General features: G+C 46.4%; 1 protein-coding gene across 1 annotated transcript in view; it reads right to left on the reverse strand.

Moving 5' to 3' along the window:
* LTN1 (listerin E3 ubiquitin protein ligase 1) overlaps positions 1-27,333 on the reverse strand; it is a 452,785-nt gene that overhangs the window by 395,550 nt on the left and 29,902 nt on the right. The window contains exon 3 of the mRNA XM_085623083.1: positions 11,140-11,238. Within this exon, the coding sequence (XP_085479209.1) occupies positions 11,140-11,238 (99 nt within the window). The remainder of the gene's footprint in view (positions 1-11,139; positions 11,239-27,333) is intronic.

Genomic DNA, 27,333 nt, shown 5'->3' on the forward strand with positions numbered 1-27,333 from the left:
CTGTATGACCCGACTTTTCCAAAGGCATAGACCGACTAGATTGCTGAGGTCAGCTGATCAGGGTCTGGTAGTTGTCCCCAGAGTCAGGAAAGCTCGTTGGGGAGGTAGGAGCTTTTCCCTAGGTGCAGCAAAGGCTTGGAACGCACTGCCGCTGAACCTCAGACAATTGCCAGACCTCCTTTCCTTTAGGAGAGCGTTGAAGACATGGCTCTTCACACATTAATCCCTCCGCCCTTACACACTATTGACAATCAGCGCCAGGACACCTCCGGGTAACAGTGCGCTTTATAAATGTGAAAAATAAATAAATAAATAAATATCTACTTTCAGGTGCAATATTTTGACAAAAGAAACTATTTGAAATGTCTACTGTGGTTTTGTACTTTTTACGCACAATGTTATTCAATAATGCTGTACTGTGTGCATTTTACACTGCAAATGTTTTACAACATATGTTTAGGTGTCTGTAATCCCAAACTAGACGATATGTATTGTCTGGTTTGGAGGCAGGAAACAAAAGATTGTTCATTGATGAGGTGCATGTTTCAATCACCGCCTGGTATTCAAGTTGATCTAAGATCTCCCTGACTTGTTTTTTTAGCTTCTTGCTTAACTGGGTACGGTCTTTGTGCAGTTGGTTGATTTTTTAACTGGATTTTGTGGTGAGGTGAGTCCTCATCCCATCCTACATGATTCTTATATAATGCTGGGGCCTGGGCCACTGCCCATTTCCTGGCATAAGTATATTTTAAATGTATTGGAACATGGTTAGAGAAGGGTGGCATAATGATATGAGGCACAGGGTCAAGGCTGATTTGCATATGGCTGGGTTCAAACTGGAATGGCATGGTGAGCAAAAAACAATGGATTTAGGCCCAGATCTCTGTACTGGGGTGAATGTATGACATTGTTCTGCATTCTATCCATCAATTGTTGTTTTTGCATAATGATATCTTCGCCATGTGGGCACTCCCTGACAAATTCTGGTGGCCAGTCTTGTTCTGCTAGAAGTATATCATAACCTCTTGAAAGATGCTCCCAAAAGAGTGCTTTCACTTTTCTTGGTATGTCTCCCTCCATCCAGAGTGTTATTTCATATAACCTATGCGGAGAACTAACCCTGGTGTCTGCAGTTTCAACTTGAATGTCCTCATTCAAGTCCTCTGTCTCCAGAAGCCCCTTCAGGTTCTGGCGAGCTACTGTAACTTCTGCTGCACTGTCCAACATTGTCTGAGCCCATTCTCCGTTCTTGAGTTGTATTCTCAGAATCCTCTGCATGTCTGATCTTAAGACCTGCTACCTTCTTCTCGGAGAAGTGAGGTTTTTGTTTATTTTTCTGAACGTGTTGATCGTCTTTGGACTTCACGCGTTCTTCTTTGTTCGTCATCTTCTTTCTGATGTCTGTGATGATATCTGAAAGGTACGAGAGGAACGTGTATCAGTATCTTGATATCTGTCAGGTTTTCTCAAATTATCCCTATTCCTGAGGCTGTACCTCCTTTCAGAGGGCTCCTTTTGAGGAGACATACCTCGGGATTGAGAACGCTTCTCTTTGGAATGTTGTTTGCTATTTTCCCACTTCTTTTTAGAAGATGTAGGAGTGTTTTTAGGAAAGACCTTATCAAGACTTTCAGACAGTTGTGGTTTAACTGGTTTCCCTCCCAAACTGTCTCTGCCTAATTCTTCATAGGATTTTTCAATTATTCTGGCTAGCTCTTGTGGTTGTTCTGTTACATCAAATTCCCTAAAATTTCTGGCGGATTGCCACTGATGCTGCTTCTCCTTTAATATTACATAATATTATTGTTGAGTCCTGGTCGAAATTTTTCAGTAACTTCATATCTAAATTCAGAGCAGGCTCTGCCCCGTATTTGTTTTGAATTTGTTTCAGGACATCAGGTATTATCGCCATAGACGGAACACCATGTATTTTTGTGTAGATTGCAGCAAAGACTGTGCCCCAAGTGGTGCAGTCTTCCAGATGTGGTGTGATCCCCATCGGTAAACAGATTGTTAGAATTCTGTGTTTCTCATAAGGACTAGCATTAGGAAATACTGCTTCGATTTGAGTAATTTTTTGAGCTATCCAGAATGGAATTTGTTCACGTTTTGTGGGCATTTTACCCATGACTGCGTGTAAAGTCTGTGGAGTGATGTTTAATGTATTCCCCTGATGAGGGGCTGGATTTTGAATGGTCAATGGTGGTTGGACTTTGAAAGTCCGCATGACATATTGAACTAATTGTCTGTAGATTTTGATCAACTCCTTGAGTTGAGCAAGTCATTCTACGTCTGACATTTCTTCCATGTCAGGATGAGGTGTGTAGCCGGCTAAAATCGGCCATGTTGCTCCTGGTCTACCTAGTGGACCGAGCCTGGTAATGCGATTCATGTGCCTCTATCACGAAAACTGCTCTACCACCTCTTGGTGTTAGGCCATGTTTTATACGTTTTAGAGTGATGGCTCTCCTTAAATTTGTATGGATGATTATAGCATCTTCGTCGGTTTCTTGAAAACCAGTATGATTAAAAACTGCTGTGACTTGGTCAGCCGCAGCTCCACCAGTATCGATGTTTGTGCCGTTTTCGGTCATTGTTTAATGAAAGTTTCAGAGCTAGTTTCAAGGGAACAAAGATAAGGTGCACAATATTTTGGAACACTGTATCCTTCAACATTGAACAAACCAAAGAGCTAATACATAGGATTTTTGTCCTACTTAGCTAAGGCGGATATTATCCCTACCCACTCCAGACATCAAAAAGCACGACTGAGTTACTTCAGTATCTAGCGTTAAATTAGTGCCTTACCAAACCGTTGGGCGCCATGTAGTGTAGTTCCTATATCCCGGATAGGCTCTGCGCATTGGAATAATATACACTATAGATTTGACATAGGACTGAGGTCAGTATGTGTCTATCGAGTACATTAAACTTAATTACTTGTGTGTGCCAGCTAACTCAGAGGTCACTAGAAACTTCTCGAATACACAAGAAGGGATTCGTTTCTGACAACCGCATAAACATGACAACTTTGTTTCCCTTAGAGTCGGAACAATCTCAGAACCGTGGCAACAATAGATAACAGTTTCACTCAGTCAATCGTGTATGCTTCGTTTCTACAGAGTTGCACAGAAATAGAGAGACGGGCATTTCAATAAAAAGGGTTTATTGAACAGACTTATTTCTCATGCAAGAGACATGAACTGATACAATCGTAAGACAGGCTGCGAAGTACAATATGTACAGAGTTAGCAGTAAGATCAAATAAAACTGCAATTGCATGGTTTGTAGCTATGACATATATTAATTAAAATACATACATAAATAACACAGGCTAAAATGTGAATACTCATCTGATGCTTCTAAATAGTTCTATCCCAGTGTACCTAACCTAAGTGTAGTACGAGGTAAGAAGTAGGTGCTGTTTTCTAAAGTATAGCTAGCCATAGCTATAATTTTTAGTTTTGCCAAGAGTTGCCAAAAGTTTCTCTAAGTTCTAGTCTGCTCCATACCTTAGAATGTGCGAGGTTGGAATCTCTTTTCCGGGACTTGATATCTAACACCACGCAAGGGGAGTCAGAAACACTGGAGCTGGATTATCTGCGAAGAGGATGACAGCATCTGGTCAATGCATCAGGCTGGAACTCTATTTCCTTCCAAACTTGCCGTGGCGAACCGCAAGTAGGCAGTCGAGCTGGATCGTGCCGGAACCGTGGTTTGTCAGGGCAAGTGCAGGTATATTTATACCTTGAAGGTGTTTAAGAATGCATGTAATTGACGTAAAAGTCGGGCATCGGAACGTCATGAATGAACCCCTAAGGAATAGATGTTCATGCATACTAAATGAGTTCTTGGAGAAATCAATATCGAGCAAGGGAAATTCCTAAAGGCTTAAGAGTCTGGTATTCCAAGAACTCGTTGTGACGTGGATTGCCGGATGTAGGAGACCATGCCTGTATTTGGTTAGCATGGACAATGCCTAAATAAGGGCTGGATTTTCTCTGCCTAAATAAGGGCAATATGAATTGTACCTATATAAGGGCATAAATCAGGAAACCTATAAATGGAATCTAAATCTACACACAACAATGAATGGAATTCGATCTCTCACAGTGTCTGGAACACAAGCAACTCAGAACCCGTTTGACCCTTATTACAGCACATAAGACATGTATAGCTTGGTTCCAGTGACAAAGTCAGCACCGGATCCACATTTGGTCATACCCATCCTACTTATGTCCTGGGTTGCTTGTGTTCCAGAAACTGTCAGCGATAGAAGGCCATTGTGGGAGATCGAAACTTCCTACCATCGTTTCCACCCATAGTCATTAAGTGCTAATCCTCGGTCTCCTCCCACTCCAGATGCAAGATCAAATATCCACTTATATCCCCTGAAGTAGACTGTGGGGTATTCAAAGGGGCTACATCCCAGTACATAATTTAACCAGAGGGCCACCACCATCTTGACCATTTGCACACTCCATCATGGTGAGAGGGTCAGGTGTTTCCATTTATGAAAGTCAGGTCCTAGACCTATCCACTAGTGGAAGGAGGTGGTCTTCTACCATTCCAGTAAGCCCTCTGTTGATGTAAATACCCAAATAGATAATGCCCATGGGGACTCACAGCATGTTGAAAGCAAGCACTAGTAGTAACCTTAAACATAGCAAGCACCTCAGTTTTACTCCAGTTGATTTTACATGTGAAAAATAATCCATGAATGGTTTCCAGACGAGATAGAGGACTTCAGATTAGACAGGCTGTTCTTGTGTTCCTTAAGGAGGAGGGCAAGGGTAGCTTTGATAGAAACATTCCTCAAGGGATATGGGTCTGTAGTTTTTGGGTGACAGATGGTCTTTACCCTCTTTTGGGACGACTATTATATTGGCCTCCGTCATGGATTGAGACACAGACCCTCTACCTGCACAATGGTTAAAGACCTGCTTCATGGTAGTGAAAAAACTCACTAACAACTGAGTTCTCCTCCCTCGCCACCGCATTTATGACCGCAGAACTAAGGTCAGAGCACGATAAGGACCTACTAGACCTGATCAGGGCTCGACAAATCCACTAGCCCGCTCGCATTTGCGAGGTAGAATTAATGAGGACGAGCTATTTTTAGATCCTACTCGCCCTTTCTGGCGAGTAGGAAAACAAACTAACTTTTGTCCTCTGTCTTTAAAAACGGAGCAAATGTGACAAGATGAGATTTAAAGGCATTTTTATTGCTCACAAAGCGAATGAGCAATAAAGATGCCTTTAAATCTTGTTAACTTGTCACAATTGCTCCGCTTTCAGAGACGGAGGTCAAGTAGGTTGCAGTTAGGTCGAGGAAATTTTCCAAGGTACTAGACCTGCAGGTCTAGTACCATTTATCGGATTTTTCGAGCCCTGCTGATGTTGACCGCAGCAGTGAAAGTGGTACTAGCGAAGTGGAAAGACACAAGTAAGACTTCATACAGAGGCTGGTTCAACTGTGTTACGCACCTCAGAGGTGCGAACAACATCGCACTACAGAACTCACCCTGGAGACCAGCATCCAGGGGGATGTGGAAGTCACTCGACATATACCTAGACTTTTACGAGCCCCCATGAACCCCGCCGTGAAACCAAATCTTCGGCGACTAAACCCCTGATCCCCCCTGACCCCTGGTAAGTGCGGTAAAAGGAATGGTATTGAGCGCAATCACTATAGCCCTACGGGTAGGTAGGAATGACTTGTCTGCCTATATCGCCACAAGCAAGCCAGTGATGTGGCGGCCTGGTCAGGCGATTAGAAGTCTCACAAATACATAGCCTCCCTTTTGCCCTTGTCTTCATCTTTTTCTTACTATCTCTTTCTTTCTTTCTCTCACTAAGCCACGTCAGGAGGGGTTAGTCAAGCACATGTTTTGAAGCGAACACTGTTTACATGCTACGGATGACTAACCCTGTAACAGAAATCCTAATGTCTTGTATATAAAATTAAATAAATTATTTGGAAATCAAAAAGAAACATTCCTCAAAGAACCAGCTGAACTAGTGCAATGTCAAGAAAGTGGGTTGCACAGTACTGTGAGCATCTCTGATTACTGAGATAGTCATTTAGGATTCCCTCTCATGCAGTTGGGCAACCAGTAGAGAACCTGCTGTTTCACCATGATAATACCTCCGCAATAGTAGCTTCACTGGGGCTTTTTCAGCTGCTTCTGTATAGTAAGAGTTTAGGTGTGTTTTAGCTAGTGCAAGCTCTTACTGAAGCATGGGTTGGAGCTACGGCATACTGCCTGTGAAGATCCTCGACCTCCCACTGCAGACGCTGTATCTCTGCTCAAGCCTTATGCATCAGCACTGCATATAGTCCAGCATCATCATCCCTCTCAGAGTCGCCTTTCCCGTAGGCCAGGGGGCCTATAGGACTCCACTGAGCCTTCACTGTCTGTGATATAACAACTGATATGGAATCTGAGTTGGTCTTTTTGCTAAGGCTGCTTATATGCAAACGTCTTCATTCTCCCTTCTCTGATTGGAGGGTTGACGCCAATCCCATATCCGGATCAAATTGCACAGGGAAATCGTCTGAAAGGCCAGCTTTCAAGATATCATTTCTCATTACATCAACGTGTAGTTGCCCCTATGGGAAGTAGTCAATTCGTGACTGAGCGCTATGTAGACAGGAGAAGAAGGTAAAGCCCCTAGTCATAGAATGCTGTAGAAGGACTCTATTAGAGCAGCTGTGACAGTGTGACAGTCAGGGTGCCTAGCACACACTCAGATTTTCGCATGAGCATATCTACACCTGCATATTTGGTCATGCTAAAATGCAACTCACAAACATTTTCTAGGAGTACTATGTCTTGGCCTACTTCTGTAAAGTCTTGTGAATTCACGAAAGTCATATATCTGAACTTAATGCAAGGACATGGGTGCACTTTTGAGACTTCATTTAATAATTGGGCCCCTAATTAGGTCTGGTATTAACCATGGCCTTTTGTGTTTATTAAAATTCTGTCTCTCTCTCTGTCTATCAGCTAGCTTCACAGTGAGTGACAGCATTCTTTTCTTTCGCAAGGAGCATATCGACACAGTCGTTTTGTTCAGTGCCAAGAACTACTGTGGAAATGTGTGCTTTTTGAGACCAATACAATTTTTGCTTTTGACGATGATTGTTATAATTGTGAGGGCCTGGCAGCTCTCTCACTAATTAGGTTTTACAAAAACCATGCCAAAACGAAAAGGCTGACCAACAATTTCGGACCTACTGGCTTTACCAATGTTTGTTTATTTTTATGTTTCCCATAATCTTATTAAAACTGGTTACACTAGTTTTTGCATTATAAATATTTTGGGGAAATACTAGCATACATCAACACTTTTTACTAAATGATGCTACAAAGAAATGGTACCTAAAAATTTACAGTAGTTTAGCAAAAGGTTTTTGCATTTTTTTGTGTGAACATTTTACTTTAAAAAGCAAAGAATCATCAATCTTGCTTTCAAGCTTCTGCAAATATATGTACATAATCAGAGAGCATTCTGAGAGCAGTATACATAGCCTCATATTTCTAAACATTAAAAAGTGTGTACACATTTTTATACTGGAACCACTGTCAGTAGTGCAGTCTGAGATTGCAACATTTACTTATAGCGCTCACCCAAATAATTAAGGCTTTGCTTTAATGGACCATGAATACAAGTTTGAGCAGCATTAACACATGGACACAAATATTACCTTAGCTGCAAGCAATGCCCTTCCCTGATCCATAATGTGGTATTGTAAAGTGGCAGCCAAAGTGTTTGTGCTGTAGGGGGTTGAGCCTACTTGTCACAAGGACAAAATGCACAGGAAAAGGTGTTGCCCTTGACCCCAAACAATATGTTTCGGCATCAGGCTATAGGAATTCCACAACCCTGGTGGTAATAATCTCATAACACCGCGATTCACCGGGTGCCGGGTATGGGATGGCAGCTCAAAGTGAAGCAGCTGTTAGCACGTGGCTTTTGCTTCTAGAAACTACGAGGCACAGTAAGACTCGCAGATCCCCATGCCGTTAGTAAGTGCATAAAAGGTGGCTGAGTTCAACTCACAGCTCCTGAAACCAGAGATGAATACAGTGCTCTACATAGTCCTGCCCAACCATGCCCTGGTAACTGAAGCCTCATTTTTCCGTAAGCGCCCTTAGTCTATGAGGTTGGCATACCGTATCAGAGGGGAAGGCAGCATAATGATGTCTCACCCCCTGTTATAGTGCAGAAGGGAGAACACCTGCCATCATGGCCATATTCCGTAATGCAGCCTCTCAGAAACAACGTCTTAATGTTTGTGATCCCATTGGGTCACTGTTGTTCAGTTGTGTAGCTCTTGTTGTCGTCTGAGAGCCAGCACACCTCCAGCCACTGGAAGGTGAAATGCACCCTGTAGGTATTTCTCTGAATCAGCAACCAAGAAGTGAACAGTAGTTCAGCCGGTGGAGGGCTACAACCCAGGGTCGGCGCAAGGGATAAAGTGATAAAGCATCACTGGAGGCTGATGTGTGGTCTTTCCAGCGGTCCTGCTCTCGGATTGGTCAGGAGGGCGTTAAAGATACCAGCACCTTATATCAAGAGTCTCCAAATTGCGACAGCAGGGGGTGGGGTAGTAGTGCCCAGTTTTATGGGAACATGCTCTGCCCTATGGGTTACCAGACTGGCTATGTACCCATTATGTGTTATTGGCTGTATATAGCTGAAGGGGGGATTGGTTGTTTCCAAGAACCACACTCTCTACGATGGTGTAAAAAAATAAAATTCCTGGCCCAACCCACCTCCACAAGATTCACCTTGTTATATGTGGCAAGCTTGCCAACTCAAACCAAATACTCACCGAATTGGGGTGGGGACCTTGGACAGGGTGGGCCTTCGTGTCAAGAAGTACCTTCAAGGAACTTGTGCCTCAGACCCGCCCCACGCCCACTCCTCAAAAGAAAAAGAAAAACCTTGCTGGGGCTGGTGCCGATGTCCTGGGGTGTTTTCACACCCCTGAATGAATATCAGCAGTTCAAAGCCTATGAAAGTGCACTGACAATCCACTGTTTACAGTGGTTTTCAGCTTGTTTCCCATGCCACCATGAGTCACTGACTCCTCACCGGGTGACATTATGAAGGGAGCTAATATTGCGAGTCACACTGTGGCACCATGTGAGTTAACAGATCTGAGATGGAATCAGGCAGATAACTCCATAGTATGAAGTTCTTGTTCAAATTCTGCAGGCTCAGAAGTATTCAATGGCCGGTACAGGGGTGCTCCTGCTTAGGGTAACCCTGCTGGAGAACAAATGCAGGGGCAGCTGAGCGAGGATGCAGTCCAGTGGGCTGTGGGAGGCAAGAGGCGAAAGCCACACCTCCATCTGGGCCTTACCAGGATGGCGGCTGCTGCCAAGAATGCAAGTGCAGCCGCCGAACATCTGAATCAACTCCCTACCAGGGTAACACAGCTCTTCCTCACATTTAGGTGGTGAGGGCAACATCCATTGTCAATAGAGAGAAACAAGCATGTATTAAGGAAGCTGCAGCAGAGCAAGGGCTAGTAGCACTGTTGTGGAGCTTCAGCAGCTCGTAGCTCCGCCACAGATATACTTAACTGATCATCATCAGTACCTTGAAAACGAAAAGCAGCTTTGTTACTAACAGACAGTTACCACCACAGAAAATGTGAGGAGAAAGTGAGCATGCAGCTACTTAAGCCAGTCTGAAACATTTGACTTTCAACAACAAAAGCACCAAACAAAATGAATAGATAAGTATTAGAAGGGGGCAAGATATGGACACCCAAGCTAAGACATGAGATAGCCTATAGGAAATTAGGAAGTCAAGATCCCAGGAGCATAAAAGCACAAAGTTGCTCCAAACGGTCCATAGGGTCATGTATCCCCCACACAGCTACCACTTGGGATCCAAGATCTTTCTAATGTGTCACATTTACAAAGGTCATGTATCCAAACCATCCGAAGAAGATAATCCAATTGAGTCTCACAATTTCAGTAGCACTGTCTAGACCATGTGAACAGCAAGAAAACGAAATTCCATATGATACCTAAGCAGAGCTTACTGCAGTAGAGTTTTGTAATTGCAAGCCATTACACATCAGTTATTTCTATATAGGTTAAATAGCCCTTGCCAAACTTACATTATTATTATCATTAACAATCTTCAGTTTAAGGAATCTTTAAACAATGATGACAGTATCTCCAAAGACCCAGGCAGTTAATACTTATACGTTCAGCAGTTAAACTCCGCTACATTCAACCTCCGTCAAGATGTAGGATGCCATGACATGCATGCTCCCATTCCAACAAGGTAAAAAAAGACCTCAGAAACAAAAAAAATAAATTCTCTTGTAAGATCAGTTGCAACTGGCGAATCACAGCCGGCTACTGTCATATGTACTGTAACTTACCAAAATGATTAATGACAATTTAACCAAAATGGGCTCTCATGATGAGGAACAAGAATTGAGACAATAAAGTCTAGAGAAATCATGCCACATTCGAACAATAACGGTAGACCCAGGCAAAGTTGGAGATTTCAATTTCCTATCCCTTGAAAAACAGTCCTATTCTCACTCAAATACACCCACATTGGGCTACCTTCTAATACACAGTTCAGCTTGATGACTCGATAAAACCCCTGTATAGTCTCTATAACTTTGTATAAGAATTGAAAGGTAGCTTTCACATTTTCCTCCTTCGGAATTGAACCTACTAGTACAATACTTTGCAGCTGTGAAATAAAAGAGACATAAATGCTCATCAGATACTGATGCTATTTAATTTTGAGCACGTAATCAGCATAGCAAACCTGCACTTGGATAGTATGTCAGCAAGGTGTTTCCCCTCTTGGTATGGCAAGCAACAAGTCCTAGATTTTATTGGGAGGTAGCAATGAGTCTGATCTGCCTAAACCGATGTGGATCTCAATCTTCTTAATATAGTGAGCCTTCACCAGGAACATTTCAGCTTTATTCTCTCGTATACAGGGATTTCCTGCTGAGTTTGCTTCTGCTGGCTCAATGCACGCATTTACAAGTTGTGGAAGTCAAGGGGACACTTTTAGTCATTTCAATAAAATGTTTTCATATAAAATACATTATACACTTTTGTTTGGCAGAAACTGGATACTTACAAGTGAGATTTTGCAGTAATTTCTTGGCCAGTAAGGAAGAACACCTTTAACAATATCCTTGTCTCTTTCCTTGCACATAGCACCAAACTCCTGCATAGCCTACAAAACACATTAATGCAGAATTAAATATATCAGACCCAAACAGAACAATACATAGTGTTACAATTAAGTCTGCCAAAAATACTTTGGATACGTTCCAGATTTACCTAATGGTTTAATTTAAATTACTATGCGTAAATGCACTCTGAAATGTGTACTTCCATCAGGTAAAAAAAATATACGCTGAACATATTATATGCATTCTAAATATTTAAAGAAACACTTTAAATTAAATACCTGGATTGTACCACTGTTTTCGTAATGAAGATTTCCGTTTTAGATGTGTTTGGGCTAAAATATTGTAACGAAAAAAAATAAAGTATTGTATACATATATGCTACCAAGCAGATGTTCACTATGAAGGTAGAATATAAAACTATGTGAAAAAGAAAGAACACCCTCTTCAGATTGTATGGTATAACCTATCAAGACCTATCTGACCATCATTTAGTCCTCACAAAGTCCTAACAGTAGATACATCTGACCTCATGTGACAAATACCACACACTTATTTTGCATTATCGTGGCAAAGAGAAATAGAGCCAATATGTAGAAGCAGTGTGGTGAACTAGAAGAGAACCTTTACTGCTTCATATCAGCTAAAATGTTGGGTAAGTTGGCCATGCTTTGTTGAGCCCCATGGCTGAATCCACTTGCCCATCGAACAGGGCCGGTTTCAGTATCTCAGGATTCATGAGTGGGAGCATGAGCAAGATATCTGCAGGCACCAGGGGAGTCTTGAACTGCAAAATGAAGACTCCATGGTGGGCACAAGGTAGGCTAGGCCCTGAATGGAGCCCTGGCTTTGCTGCCAAGAACATGAGGTGGAATGTGCTTTTGTGGCAAAGTGTGGAGAGGGACAGCTTAACCGGGACTAGCCAAATGAAGGAGGTGCAACGATCCAGGAAGAGACAGGAGGAGTTCGCAATGGAAGACCCCACTGAAGCGGGTGCAGCTGCGCCTAAAGGCCCAGTGTGGTTTCCAGATGCTTTAGGAAGGCAGGGAATAGCATTTCGAGAATCATTAAAAGGTAAGAAACACCCAAGAGAGAGACGCAGGGCTTTCCTGCACCTCAGAAGTGGATTATCACTGAGCGAGTTCCATAATTGAGATGCATTCAGGTCAGAGGGAAGTATTGGAAGCATTAGAGAACATTAACAAACAAGCATTTGCAATGCAATAGGTCTCGCATTTATGCAAGTTTGAGCTATTGGCATTGTAAATGACAATGCCTTTTATTTGTGTTTTGGGTTTTAAAACAAATAAAACGCATCGTCATATACAATGCCAATAGCTTAAACTTTTGTAAATGCAAGACCTATTGCTGCATCAAATGTAAAGAAATAGAAAATAAAATGTTTTTCTATTTCTTTAGTTTTGCTGCAGTCCTGCTCCAGCTGTAAAGTGCCCATGGTGTTTGGATACTTTTCCAGCCAGCCCTCTGTCGCCACGTTTGCCTGAGGTCTATTCCTGTCCGCGCTGTGACCCTTTCCCGCGTTTATCCCTGTTATCCGTCCGATAATCCTCTCTCCCGATCCCACCTGCGGGCACACTGCAGCCCTGCCCGGACGTGAGCAGGGGGCGCTGGCTTTTTATGGCCTCTCAGGGCTGGCCGACAAGTGCGCGCAAGTTACTTCCAAGGTCTCTGTCTCACAGAAGCCGACTCCCCTTGCCAGGTGCACGTCCTGAGAGAACTGAGGTTGTGTATGTAATTGGTCCCTTTTCCAATGTAGGGCGGGCTGAGAAGGGGGGGATAATGGGATAATTGCAAGTCATTTCCTTGAACTGGTATTTTGGCACAGGCTGCTGAGTAAATACGACTCCGTGAAACACTCTGTGGTTCTCAGCGCTGGGCCACCATCCAAAATGGCAGCGGCGGGCGTGTCAATGGCCCACAGCCGGTTCAGGGTTGCAGCACGGCGCAGAGTTTGGTAAATATACATTTTCAACTCGGACGGCTACACTGCTGATTTAAAACTACTCAGATCGATGTTCTCGGTGTGGAAGTGATGTTGTGTGGCTTCTTAAGCTGGTGCATTGCGCTCTTCTTACTGTTTGTTCGTTCATTGGATTGCTAGTGGTTTATGGCTTAGAGCCTAAATTAGTGGTTTAAAAGATTCCAGGCAGTGCTTTGTTTCATTACGGCTGGCAGGCAGTGAGTGCAAACTCCTATGACACCCCTACAAAGAACCTGTCTCCTAGTATGGAGCACGGTATTCAACAATCGAGAGCATTTGGGGTTTATTTGTGTAGTGTTTTTGTGTTTGGGCACTTTAGAGCATGTCGATGTAAATGTTAAGTGTCAGAAGTACCAGCTCTGTGTACCCCAATTTCCGTCTGTTGCGCTAGGATACACTGTGGTACTGAAGGCGTTGTGGACGTGTTTGAATCGGATCCCTGCGCGGGTACTGAAAGGGACACCAGGGACTTGATGTAGAGCAGAAAGCTTTCCGAAGCCTGGCCCCTGGGTAAGCCACGATATCGCCTGTGCATGAAAGCAGTTGCCAGGCAGACCTCTTGTCTGAGCCTTCGTGTCACCCTGGCATCCTGGAATGAACCTCTGGGCCACAAATTTCTAATATGAAGATGTAAAAGTGGTCTATCTGCTATCCGTGGCAGCTGCAAGGCCAGCTGAGTAGATGCAGTCATCTCACCCTGCGGCGGAGGCGTTGTCCGGCCCATACAGTCCAGTGGCGGGTGTCGACAGCGGGCACGGAGCAGATCACCATGACGTATTTGCTCGGCTTTTTCTGCCGAGCCACTTGGACGGCCTCGCCTGCCAAAAGGTTTCTTGTCTTTATGGGGCCATGTGTTTGGCCCCATAAAGATAAGAAACCTTTTGCGACCAACGCAAAGCAAGCGAGTCCGTCCAAATGGGACGGCTCGAAAAGCCAAGCAAAAACGTCATCGACACCTCTGTTCCAATGCCTGGCCACCGTTTAGCATAAACGGTGACGCCAGCCAATGGAACAGAGGGGCGGGGCTTAAAGCCCCTTACAGAAAATACCCTGTTAACACTAAATCTCGCCAGTGAGACTGCGCATGCGCGCAGCCTACGCCAGGCAAGACCTAAAAATGGAAGGTACAGAAAGAAAAAAAATCAATGGATGCAGCTGAGAAGCTAATGGGAAAATCTGAGAGTCAAGTCTCGTGTCTGGAGGCAGTGACACAATAGCCTGCCCAGAGCTCAAACAAAAGATTGAATACCCAAAATAACTGCAAGTAAAATAAAAGCATAGAAAAAATAAGGCAAAACTACCCTCGCAAACAGCCACAATGCCTTGCTAGCCAAACCCATGATACAAAAATGTGAAGGAAACTCACAACCCAAGCCCAGACTACATGAACCATCAAACTGTGTCTACCTGAGCAATCATAATAATAACTCCCACAGAAGCACAATATGAGGAGGAACAACATGAAAGGGCCATAAAATAATTCTGTAACAGGGTTCATTGGACCCATACTACTAGGGCAGGAAGGCCAGAATGTGCATGTCAACTCCAAAGTGAAAATAAGTGCCATTTAAAACGAAAACGAGATAGCCCTGTCACACACTTAAAACTCCAGCACGGTCACAGACATCGACTAAAGAGCCACAGGAGACGAGAGAACAGGGGAAAACACAGTCATTATTCTGTCCAGCTCCTAACAACAGGGGTCTCCTGGTCCTACAACATAACCAGATCCTTCACTCATAACGAGTAAACTAAATGGAGAAGAATATTAGAGTCACGTAGAGCTACTGTGAGAAGTTGGCCTGGTATATGATGCTCACTAGTTAAAGTGATCACCTTGTACCATGCCAAGCAACCCTTATGGCAGTGGTTCCCAAAGTGTGCGCCGCGGCACCCTGGTGCGCCGTGATGAGAAGCCAGGGGCGCCGCGCTGCCGCGCAGGATGTGGGTCATGGAAATTGCAACCGCAGCGCAACATGCGGGGGGGTTTAGAAATGCCACCTTCAGAATGGTTTTGGCCAAGAGCGAGCTGCCGCCAAACGCGTACGTGCGTACGTATGCACGCATCATACGTGCTTTAAGATGCGCAGTGTAAGCATTACTGCCATAGCAAGCTTGGAGCGTTCGAGGATCGTTGTTGCTGATCCCCGTGTTGTGCCGTGCCTCATGGGACCCTCTTCACCAGGAAATCGGTAAGTAAGCAAGGGCTTGTAGTGCCGCGCCCCCGATGCGCACTTTCTTGTAAATGTGAGATTTGTGCTCTCTTGTTTCTCTGAACGCCTTTTTCTTTCCTCACCACGTGTTCTCTCATTTGTTCTTCTTTTGCTTTCCACCACATCTCAGCTCCCTTATTCTCAAATGATCCGTTCCTTTTTTCCTTCTATTCTCCATGCGCTCTCTGGTCTCTCCCTTGTTCCTCTTCTTCTCGTTGAACTTATTTGACCCGTAGCTATCTAATTTAGCAACCCCCCGTGACCTAAGCTGTTGTTTACTTCTCTCTTCCCTCGCTCTCTGATCTTTCACTTCTCCCTCTCTGACCTGGAGAACTAAGCACCGTAGGAAAGACACGTCCCTCATACTTTTCCCCTATCGAGGCTTCTGCTTGCCCATCTCTGCAGGGTGCTGGGTGTAATCCTAGAAACGGAAGCTTTGGAAGTGTTTTAGACTTTTGTCTCAGGCGTGCATCCCTCTTTGAGAGCAGTGGCCCCAAGAAGGGCGAGTTTGACATTCCCTGGTGAAACTAGTGACTGGTAAACTGATTGCGGCCGATCCAGGGGCCACCATGTCCCGGGGTGCCTCCGTGCAGGAATACTTGGGGAGAGGATGTGGTCCGTAGGCTAGACTGCCGACTTTGGTGCTTAAAACCAGGGTTCGAGCCTCGGGTCGCGTCCACATCCTGTGATTCTGGGCAAATCACTTAATCTCCCCTTGCCTGAATGTGTAATGTAAATACGGCGCTATGTAAAGCGCTCCAATACGTTCTGGTCGAGTTAGCGCTATATAAATATGCAAAAAAATAAAATAAATACTTCGATGAACATGCTCTCCGTTCATGACTCCAGTCCATCTGCGACTCAAAGATGTTCTGCTGCGCTCCCATTGTTGCTTTATGACAGGTGCCACGCACAGTGCCCGAAAGCTCCTTATTAAGGATGTTATTTTGTTTATTAGTCTGGATTTCTGTGTTAAAATCTGTATGATTTACAAAGAAAAAAGGCTTATAAGCGTAGCAAGTGTTGGAGATGGTTGTGTTATCTGCTGTCTCAATTTTCTCTTGTGTGACTATCTTTCTGGGTCATGGAGAAGAATCATAGACTTCTCGCTCTAGTATTGCACAAACAGCAAAAATAGCGCAATAGATTGGCCCTGCTTTTGCACTGATGCAAGCGTTCTGTACTTGGCCCCTGATGCCCTGTTTCGGTGCTGACTGCTGTGTGGTAAGCACGTGGTTTTACCAAATGACGTTCCTTTGCAGTCTATCTATCCCACACATCTCTTCACTCAATTTCGGTGGGGTAGGCATGGGCCCTCTCGACCAGTAGTAAGGCCCACCAGGATGTTGCAGATGGCTCAAGCCCCCTCCAGGAGTGAGAGGGAGGGTTGGAATGGAACCGTAAATACGGTGGGGGTATTCAGACTGTCCTCACCCGTCGTGTCCTCCAGCAGTCAGTGGGCCCCTGATGCTTCCACGAAGGCTGGAATTTTCCGAAGGAGGAAGTTATTTTGATGTTTTTTTGGCATGCAATGCTCTGACTTTGTGTTTAGAAACAACATGGCGCCCATCAAGACTAGTTCAAGTAAAAAACTGAGGTTGGGCCGAAGATCGGCATGGCATTTTAAATAATAGTATCACCAGCATTATTTTTCCACTGAAAAGGCGGGCTCCACGGAGCTCGTAAAAGAAATCATAAGCCTTATTATCACGATTTCTTTATTTAACGAGTTCCATGGACCCCGCATTTTAGTGTAAAAATAATGATGGTGATACTGATTACGACAGACCAAACCCATTGTTCCATTTTCTCAGAGTGGGTCTCAGTACCAAAAGCTACTGAAAGCAGCAGCTGGCATAAATAAGGGTTTGGGACCAGGCACACAGTTTGCATCACTGCAGCATGTGTGTGCTCTCTGTTGCATCTGCTGCCTTGTGGTTAAAAAAAGTTGCATGGAAACATATTTTGCTATTAATCTTGTATTGTTTCTCACTTAACACGTTTTTATTAAACAACTGTTATCTTTTTATTTTGTTACAAATATGATTATAATACCTTCATTGCATCCCAATTAACTTAAGGGAGACAACAGGAAGTACTCCAGAGGTCGGGCTTACAAGACCCCGCCCACCGGTAAAAAAATGGTGGGGAGCCACGGCCAACCGCCAATTAGGTCAAGGGAGCCACGGGTCAAAAAAGTTTGGGAACCACTGCCTTATGGTGTGGTTGTAAGTCAACCTTTTCGGACTAGCTGCCCTAGTGGTAGCGTAGGCTAAGCAGTCTTTGAGGCTAAACTCGTGAAGCGTGTTAAGCCAGCTGTTTTACCAAATGCAACCCCCTTTTATACCAATGAAAGGACACCACACAGATATATATTCAAAATATATATGTATTTATTTCTCAAAGTAACCCCTAGTCTCTTTATGAGCACAGGAGCACAAATCGTCAAACAAGATTACAGTAGAATACACAGAAGTTGCACTTTATATGGATAGGCCCTGGTGGCCGCTCGAACCATATACTAAAATAGTGGTATAAGTACCACGAACAGAAAAGGGAAAAGGCCTAGGGCCTCTAGAATCGCTGGGCCTACAAGGAGCTAACTTCAGTTAGTGACCAGGAGGTCCACGGGTGGCGTGTGCAGAGCAAATAGTCACACGCGTGCTCCCATAGGTTTCAATGGGTGCGTAAAAAGTACAAAGTTACTGCAAAGAGGATCTTTCGGATGGACTAGGAATTCAAGATTTGGAACACAGGCACTAGAGATGTAATACTACACTTGGGCACAGGAGTGCCAGCTTTACCTCACCCACAGGAAGCGGGTGCATAGGCCTCGAAGTGCGTCGGGTTTCTTCTATCTGTTCCGTGGAGCCTGAAGACAAAGATGCTGCAGGCGGTCGGTCCGGGAGAGATGCGGTGGATCCAAGAGTGGATCGGAGATGTTGAAGACCTGTAAGCAGAGGGGACAGTGTTCACCGTCACTAGCCAGTGACCAGCGTGGCACCAGGTGGGTACCAGTCAATGTCGGGTGCAAACAGGAAGAAAGGTGTAGCTTGTCTCTGCAGCCACGTGGTCCCTGGAGGTCGACGACGTCCAGGAGTCGGTTCACGAGCTGTCCCACGCAGGCTCTCGCTGTCGGCGGTGTCGGCGACTTGATCGAAGCAAACAAGCCTTGGCAAAAGCAATTGTTGTAGGAGATGAAATAAGCTGATTGTTCTGACCAGCAAGGTCAGAGGGACTGCTCCTTTGGAGGGGAGCAAGGGCCAGTCTGGAGCAACCAGACCAGCTGTGTATTTCTTGAAGTTCGTCGCCAAGATGGCCACTAGCCAGCGGGCCAGCAACCGGTTAGGCGCGTCGAGTGGCAAAATGCAGAAGGGCCCCACACAGATCGTGGAGATGCTGGAGGGCTCACCTTTGGTGCAGATGCTGCTCGAGGGTTGGGCTTCTCAGATCCCAAAGCACAACTTGGAGGGAGCCTCGGTTGTTGCGCTTGCAGCTTGTCGTCGTCGTTCCAAGATGGCTGGCTCCACGTGTCTCAGTGCCTCCACGGGTCTCCTCTTTTCAGGGACTGTGGATCGGGCGGTGAGAGGTCTGGCGGTCCAGGTCTTGTCAGTCTCTGGGCTCGGGCTCCGGCGGGAGGCGGCGGTAAAGCAGACGTTGATTCGCTGGATGGTGCTTGCGTTAGCAAGGTGGTCACTCCCTGACGACAGGGGAGATTTCTTTCAGTCTTCTGTGCAGCAGAATGTCGAAGTTCCCGTCTTCTTCTTAGTTTCAAGTTGATTCCAGGATGTCTGAAGTCTTAGGACACAGCTCCTACCTTTAAGCGGATTCTAGGGGCCGGACTGCCTGCTAGGTCCCTCCCTATGGGTGGGACCAGGAAGGGGGGTGGTTACACCCCCAATCCTTTGTCCAGCTCGCCCCAGGCCCGGGACTGGTGTGCCCCAGGACCGGTTTGGACTGGCATATGCACCGAGGCTCCTTGTGAGCCACAGGCATGTCTGGTTTCTTTCAAGCCCTACCTGACCAATACACAAAATCCTGTCTGGGGTGGTGCATGCACCTCCCCTGGCAGGAAACCCTTTGTCCACACCTCCCAAGCTGGAAGGACTCCCAGCAGCAGGAGGGCAGACTTGTGTCTGTGGTGGCAGCATCCATTTTGTGAAGCTGAGGCTATGTCTTATTTTACCCGGGTTTCAGGTACTGTACATGTCGTGTCCCTCTAGAAGGGTGGAATGCTAACCCCGTCGCCAGAATTGGCGAGGGGTTAGTATTCCAATTCGTATGACACCTTACTCGACATGTTTTGATAAAGCCAAACGAAAGATAGCATTTAACCGCGAGGTTCATAATGCACTTAAGAGTATATGGTATGACGATATCTGGAAACAGTAGAAGGAAGTTGTTCCGACCACTGCAGACAGGCTCAGCTCATGCCAGAGCACCATCTCACATGGAACCAAGCACTCTGCCTTCAGGATTGTTAAGGCCTGCCATAGGAGTGACTTATAGGTTACCAGGTGTCCCATTTAAGGTTAGGTATAGGTATACTACACCTAAGTAAGAGGTGATTACACCAACTTACCCCAGCTGAGTGATCAGCCAGTTGTGTCAAATTGTTAGGCCAAGCCTGGGGTGGCATAATACATGCTTCAGCCCCTGGCAGGCCTTGGGTACACCAATGCCCTGGGTACCTAGTGTACACTGGTACAGGGGCTGACAGGGTGATCCACTTCCAATTGGTTATGCACCTAGGGTGCATAGTTTTAATTTAGTAGAGAGAACAGCAGGCTGGGGGTCTGATTGGCAGGCCCACAGCCTCAATATGTCAAAAACCAGTGAAGCAAAAAGCAAAAATGTGGGGTGACCATAGGATAGCAGACCCTACTCTCCTACACAACCCCCCCCCCCCCAAACGCAGGGACATTAAACTAGCCTTGACCAGTCTCGTCTTCATGTCCTAAGTGGAAGTACCTGGAGAGACCATCTGCATTCCCATGGTCAGTACCTGGCCGGTGCTCCACTGTAAAGTCCATCCCCTGTAGGGAAATGGACCACCTAAGCAGTTTGGGGTTTTCACCCTTCATCTGATTTAGCCACAAGAGGGGCTTATGGTCGGTCTGAATCTTGAAGTGAGTGCCAAACAAGTATGGCCTCAGCTTCTTCAGGGCCCACACCACAGCAAAGGCCTCCCTCTCAATAGCTGACCAATTCTTCTCTCTGGGGGTCAACCTTCTGCTAATAAAAGCAATGGGTTGGTCTTGACCATCTACATTAAGTTGTGACAGCACAGCTCCCACACCCAACTCAGGAGCATCTGTTTGGACAATAAACTCTTTGGAGTAGTCAGGACTTTTCAGGATAGGTGCAGAGCACATGGCCTCCTTCAGGTCATCAAATGCCTTTTGACAGCTTACTGTCCACTGAACCTTTTTGGGCATCTTCTTGGATGTCAGATCATTAAGAGGAGTCACAATGGACCCATAGTTCTTAACAAACTTCCTGTAGTACCCAGTCAAGCCCAAGAAAGCTCGAACTTGAGTCTGGGTGGTTGGAGGAGACCAGTCCTTGATGGATTGTATCTTACTCTCCAGTGGTTGAACTTGGCCTCCACCTACAAGGTGGCCCAAATACACAACCTTACTCTGCCCTATCTGGCACTTAGTAGCCTTGATAGTGAGGCCTGCCCTTTGCAGAGCCTCAAGAGCCTTCTTTAGGTGGATCAGGTGATCCTCCCAGGTGGAGCTAAAGACAGCAATGTCATCAAGATATGCTGCGCAAAAGTCATCCAACCCAGTAAGGACTTGGTTCACCAGCCTTTGGAAGGTGGCAGGTGCATTCTTCAGACCAAAGGGCATCACCACAAACTGGTAGTGCCCACCTGGGGTTGAGAATGCTGTTTTGGCCTTAGACTCCTCAGCTAATCTGATTTGCCAATAGCCAGCTGTCAAGTCAAATGTGCTCAAAAACTTTGCAGAAGCTAGTTTGTCTATGAGCTCATCTGCCCTTGGAATAGGGTGTGCATCTGTCCTGGTGACAGCATTGAGACCCCTGTAGTCCGCACAGAACCTCATCTCTCTCTTGCCATCTTTGGTGTGAGGTTTGGGGACCAGAACCACTGGGCTAGCCCAGGGGCTCTCTGAGGGTTCAATGACACCTAATTCCAGCATTTTATGTACCTCAGCCTTTATACAGTCCCTGACGTGGTCAGGTTGTCTGTAAAGCTTGTTCTTTACAGGCAGATTGTCACCAGTGTCCACCACATGGGTACACCAGTCAGTTTGACTAGGTATCAAGGAAAACATATGTGAAAATGATTATAGAACCTGTCTACATTCAGTCTGCTGATGGGCAGTGAGGTTGCCTCCAAGGGTCACTCCTTCAACTGAGCCATCTTCAGGGTTCTGAGACAACAGGTCTGGGAGAGGGTCACTCTCTTCCTCCTGTCCCTCATCTGTAGCCATGAGCAAGCCCATGTCTGCCCTGTCAACATATGCTTTAAGCCTGTTAACATGGAGTACCCTGTGGGGACTCCTGGGAGTTCCTAGGTCCACCAAGTAGGTGACCTCTCCCTTCTTTTCCAGGATTGTATGGGGTCCAGACCATTTGTCTTGGAGTGCTGCTGGGGCCACTGGCTCCAACACCCATACCTTCTGTCCTGGCTGAAACTCAACCAAGACAGCCTTTTGGTCATGCCAAGCTTTCTGTAAGGCCTGGCTTGCCTCAAGGTTTTTGGATGCCTTCTCCATATACTCAGCCATCCTGGAGCGGAGACCAAGTACATAGTCCACTATGTCTTGTTTAGGCTTTTTGAGAGGTAACTCCCATCCTTCCTTCACCAAACACAGTGGGCCTCTTACAGGGTGCCCAAACAACAATTCAAAGGGGCTGTAGCCAACTCCTTTTTGTGGGACCTCTCTGTAAGCAAACAGAAGGCAGGGTAGAAGGATGTCCCATCTTCGCCTGAGCTTTTCAGGTAATCCTTTGATCATACCCTTTAGGGTCTTGTTGAATCTCTCAACAAGCCCATTGCATTGTGGGTGATAAGGGGTGGTGAACTTGTAGTTGACACCACATTCCTTCCACATAGCTGTCAAGTATCCTGACATGAAGTTGGTACCTCTGTCAGAAACTACCTCCTTAGGAAACCCCACTCTGGAGAATACTCCCAGCAGGGCCCTGGCCACAACAGGTGCTGTAGTGGTCCTAGGGGGAATTGCCTCTGGATACCTGGTGGCATGATCCACTACCACCAGTATAAATCTGTGCCCAGATGCAGTGGGAGGATCCATGGGACCCACTATATCTATTCCCACTCTTTCAAAGGGGACCCCCACCACAGGTAGTGGTATTAGGGGGGCCTTTGTTGTGCCACCTGATTTGCCACTGGCTTGGCAGGTCACACAGGAGCGACAAAACTCCTTTGTATCTTCATTCATGTGAGGCCAGTGAAAGTGAGGGACAAGCCTGTCCCAAGTCTTGTTCTGGCCTAAGTGTCCTGCTAAAGGAATATCATGGGCCAAGGTAAGAAGGAAGCCCCTAAATTGCAGAGGTATAACCAACCTCCTGGTAGCACCAGGCTTGGGGTCTCTAGCCTCTGAATAAAGGAGCCCTTCATCCCAATACACTTTATGGGTACCTTGAGCATTCCCAGCAGCCTCAGCAGCAGCCAGCTGTCTGAGGGGTTCAAGAGAGGGACAGGATAACTGAGCCTGCCTCAAGTCAGCCCTTTAAGGTCCCCCTGTCCCCAGAAACTCAACCTGATCAGGTTCAAGCTCTTCAGGGACAGTTCCTTCAGGGTCCTCTAGATCGGCTTCCTGGGAAGGCTGATCATCACTCTGAGGCAGGGGGGGAAGGCACAGCCTTGACCCTCCTGTTCTTCTTCTTGGTAGGTGCTTGGTCCATTGTTCCAGGATCCAAGACCTGAGGTTCAGTGAGGCACTTTTTGGCCTGTGACCTGGTCACAGCAAGGACATGTGATGATATACCTAACATCTCTGCATGAGTCCTGTACTCCACTTCTGACCATAGAGAACTCTCTAGGTCATTGCCCAACAAACATTCTACTGGGAGGTCTGCACTAACCACAACCCTTTTGAGGCCAGTTACCCCTCCCCATGAGAAGTTAACAACTGCCACACTATGTGAAGTAGTGGCATTGCTGGCATTGGTCACCAGGTAGTTCTCACCTGGTATGTACTGTCCAGGGTCCACAAAGCCTGGTGTCACCATAGTGACACTGGCACATGTGTCCCTGTAGGCTTGAGCCACTTTTTCATTTATTAAAGGAGTCTGTCTGTACTTGCCCAGGTTACTGGGGCTCACAGTCAGGGACAAATCAATGTCCCCATCACAGATCAAGACTGCCTGTGTCAGGGTTCTGTCTAAGTCAGAATCTCCTTCAGTTCCCATAGTTATTCCCACTACACCCTTTGTCTGGGGACCAACACTGCTAACAGTAGTACTGGGAGCAGGTGCCTTAGGGGCAACAGTGTTGGGGGCTCCACCCTTCTTACAATCACTAGTCCAGTGAGTTGAATTCTTGCAATGATTGCACCAGGGTTTCTTTTGACCTTCTTTCTTCTTTCCCTTGGATTGTTGTTGGGACCCACCCTCCTTAGCAGTAGTTTGGGGCCCTGTTGAAGACTTCTGGTCTTTAGATTTCTGATCTCCACCCTTTTGGTCTGTTTTCTTCTGATCACCCCCTTGGCCCTGGTTCTGGTTCTTTTGCTTAACCCTGGTTCTGACCCATTTGTCTGCCTTCTTTCCCAATTCTTGGGGAGAGGTCAGATCAGAGTCAACCAAGTGTTGATGCAGTTGCTGGTTTTGACAGTTATTTAAAATCTGCTCTCTCATCATCAAATTATACAATCCTGTAAAATCAGATACCTTACTCCCCAGCAACCAACCCTCCAAAGCCTTAGTGGCACATTCAACATATTCAGACCAGTCCTGAGTCTGTGTCTTTTGGGTGTCTCTGAACATTAACCTGTACTGTTCAGTAGTTAAGCCTAACCCATCAACCAGAACACTCTTCAGGACTCTGTAATTTCTGACATCCTCTTCTCTAACAGTGAGGAGTCTGTCTCTGCCTCTTCCTTCAAAGGAGAGCCAGAGGATTGCTGCCCACTGGTCTTCAGGAACCTGCTGCACTTTGCAGGCTCTCTCAAGAGCAGTCATCCATTTGTGGATGTCATCCCCACTTTTGTAGGGGGGCACAACCTTAGACAGGTTCCTATTATCAAAGACCCTATCTTTGTCCTTAGGGACAATGCTGCCACCAGTGGGTATAGACCCACTCTCTCTAGGTTGCCTAGCTTTACTCAGTTTTTCTTCCATCAGGGCTACTTCTAGCTCCTGCTTCCTGATCCTCAGCTGGGCTTCCTGCATTCTGGCCTCATGTTCCCTCCTCTGAGGGGTGGTCATCCTTTTCCTGGAGTGACCTTGAGAGCCTCTAGAGGTATGAGAAGCATTAGAGTCACCTGAGCGATTCCTTTGCCTCCCAAGCCCCTGGTTAAGTCCACTGGGGAGATCCAATGGGATGATCCCATTGTCAGTCCCCAATAGCCTTAGTTTAGCTGGGCCTAGTATAACACTTGGCACTGGGCTAGTTCTCCCTTCATCATCACTACTCTCTGTATCCTCACCACTTTCCTCCTCTGTAGTATGATTCTCATCTAAGGGATGGCTATTGGAAAGGGGTACTTCTGTAGCATCTTCAGAAGGGGGGCCTCCTGTTCCTGACCCTAAGGGGGCTAACTGGGAAGCTTTCTTGAGCTCTCTCTGATTTTCATCATTTTGCAAGAGTTCTCTGAGCTCAGCAGAGGTAGGGTTCTTGGGCTGTTTAAGGCCTCTAAGAGTTGCCAAATGCCTGAGCTCATTCTGTTTAAGGGTAGCAAAGATGGATGGTGCCCTCTGGGGGTCACTCTCAACAGAGATGGGTACAGTGGACCCCTCTGCCCCAGCCATTGCTCTTAAGTGTGGGTGGATGTGTTGCAATCTACCTACACTTGGGTTTACCTACTAAACCTATCTAGTAGTTGTAGTCAGGGTGTGCTACTCCCTTTGCTCTACAACAACTAAGTTCAGTAGAACTTATGTATATCTAATCTTGTTTTATATGTACCTACAGGTACCTATGTGATCTTTCAATTGGTAACCAAGAGATTACAATGGTAAAACACAGCAAGCTCAAATCCAACCGCTGCTCTCCAATGTGAGAAGTTGGCCTGGTATATGATGCTCACTAGTTAAAGTGATCACCTTGTACCATGCCAAGCAACCCTTATGGTGTGGTTGTAAGTCAACCTTTTCGGACTAGCTGCCCTAGTGGTAGCGTAGGCTAAGCAGTCTTTGAGGCTAAACTCGTGAAGCGTGTTAAGCCAGCTGTTTTACCAAATGCAACCCCCTTTTATACCAATGAAAGGACACCACACAGATATATATTCAAAATATATATGTATTTATTTCTCAAAGTAACCCCTAGTCTCTTTATGAGCACAGGAGCACAAATCGTCAAACAAGATTACAGTAGAATACACAGAAGTTGCACTTTATATGGATAGGCCCTGGTGGCCGCTCGAACCATATACTAAAATAGTGGTATAAGTACCACGAACAGAAAAGGGGAAAGGCCTAGGGCCTCTAGAATCGCTGGGCCTACAAGGAGCTAACTTCAGTTAGTGACCAGGAGGTCCACGGGTGGCGTGTGCAGAGCAAATAGTCACACGCGTGCTCCCATAGGTTTCAATGGGTGCGTAAAAAGTACAAAGTTACTGCAAAGAGGATCTTCCGGATGGACTAGGAATTCAAGATTTGGAACACAGGCACTAGAGATGTAATACTACACTTGGGCACAGGAGTGCCAGCTTTACCTCACCCACAGGAAGCGGGTGCATAGGCCTCGAAGTGCGTCGGGTTTCTTCTATCTGTTCCGTGGAGCCTGAAGACAAAGATGCTGCAGGCGGTCGGTCCGGGAGAGATGCGGTGGATCCAAGAGTGGATCGGAGATGTTGAAGACCTGTAAGCAGAGGGGACAGTGTTCACCGTCACTAGCCAGTGACCAGCGTGGCACCAGGTGGGTACCAGGCAATGTCGGGTGCAAACAGGAAGAAAGGTGTAGCTTGTCTCTGCAGCCACGTGGTCCCTGGAGGTCGACGACGTCCAGGAGTCGGTTCACGAGCTGTCCCACGCAGGCTCTCGCTGTCGGCCGTGTCGGCGACTTGATCGAAGCAAACAAGCCTTGGCAAAAGCAATTGTTGTAGGAGATGAAATAAGCTGATTGTTCTGACCAGCAAGGTCAGAGGGACTGCTCCTTTGGAGGGGAGCAAGGGCCGGTCTGGAGCAACCAGACCAGCGGTGTATTTCTTGAAGTTAGTCGCCAAGATGGCCACTAGCCAGCGGGCCAGCAACCGGTTAGGCGCGTCGAGTGGCAAAATGCAGAAGGGCCCCACGCAGATCGTGGAGATGCTGGAGGGCTCACCTTTGGTGCAGATGCTGCTCGAGGGTTGGGCTTCTCAGATCCCAAAGCACAACTTGGAGGGAGCCTCGGTTGTTGCGCTTGCAGCTTGTCGTCGTCGTTCCAAGATGGCTGGCTCCACGTGTCTCGGTGCCTCCACGGGTCTCCTCTTTTCAGGGACTGTGGATCGGGCGGTGAGAGGTCTGGAGGTCCAGGTCTTGTCAGTCTCTGGGCTCGGGCTCTGGCGGGAGGCGGCGGCAAAGCAGACGTTGATTCGCTGGATGGTGCTTGCGTTAGCAAGGTGGTCACTCCCTGACCACAGGGGAGATTTCCTTCAGTCTTCTGTGCAGCAGAATGTCGAAGTTCCCGTCTTCTTCTTAGTTTCAAGTTGATTCCAGGATGTCTGAAGTCTTAGGACACAGGTCCTACCTTTAAGCGGATTCTAGGGGCCGGACTACCTGATAGGTCC

Source organism: Triturus cristatus, chromosome 8 (genome assembly GCF_964204655.1).
Source record: "Triturus cristatus chromosome 8, aTriCri1.1, whole genome shotgun sequence".
Lineage (NCBI taxonomy): Eukaryota > Metazoa > Chordata > Amphibia > Caudata > Salamandridae > Triturus > Triturus cristatus.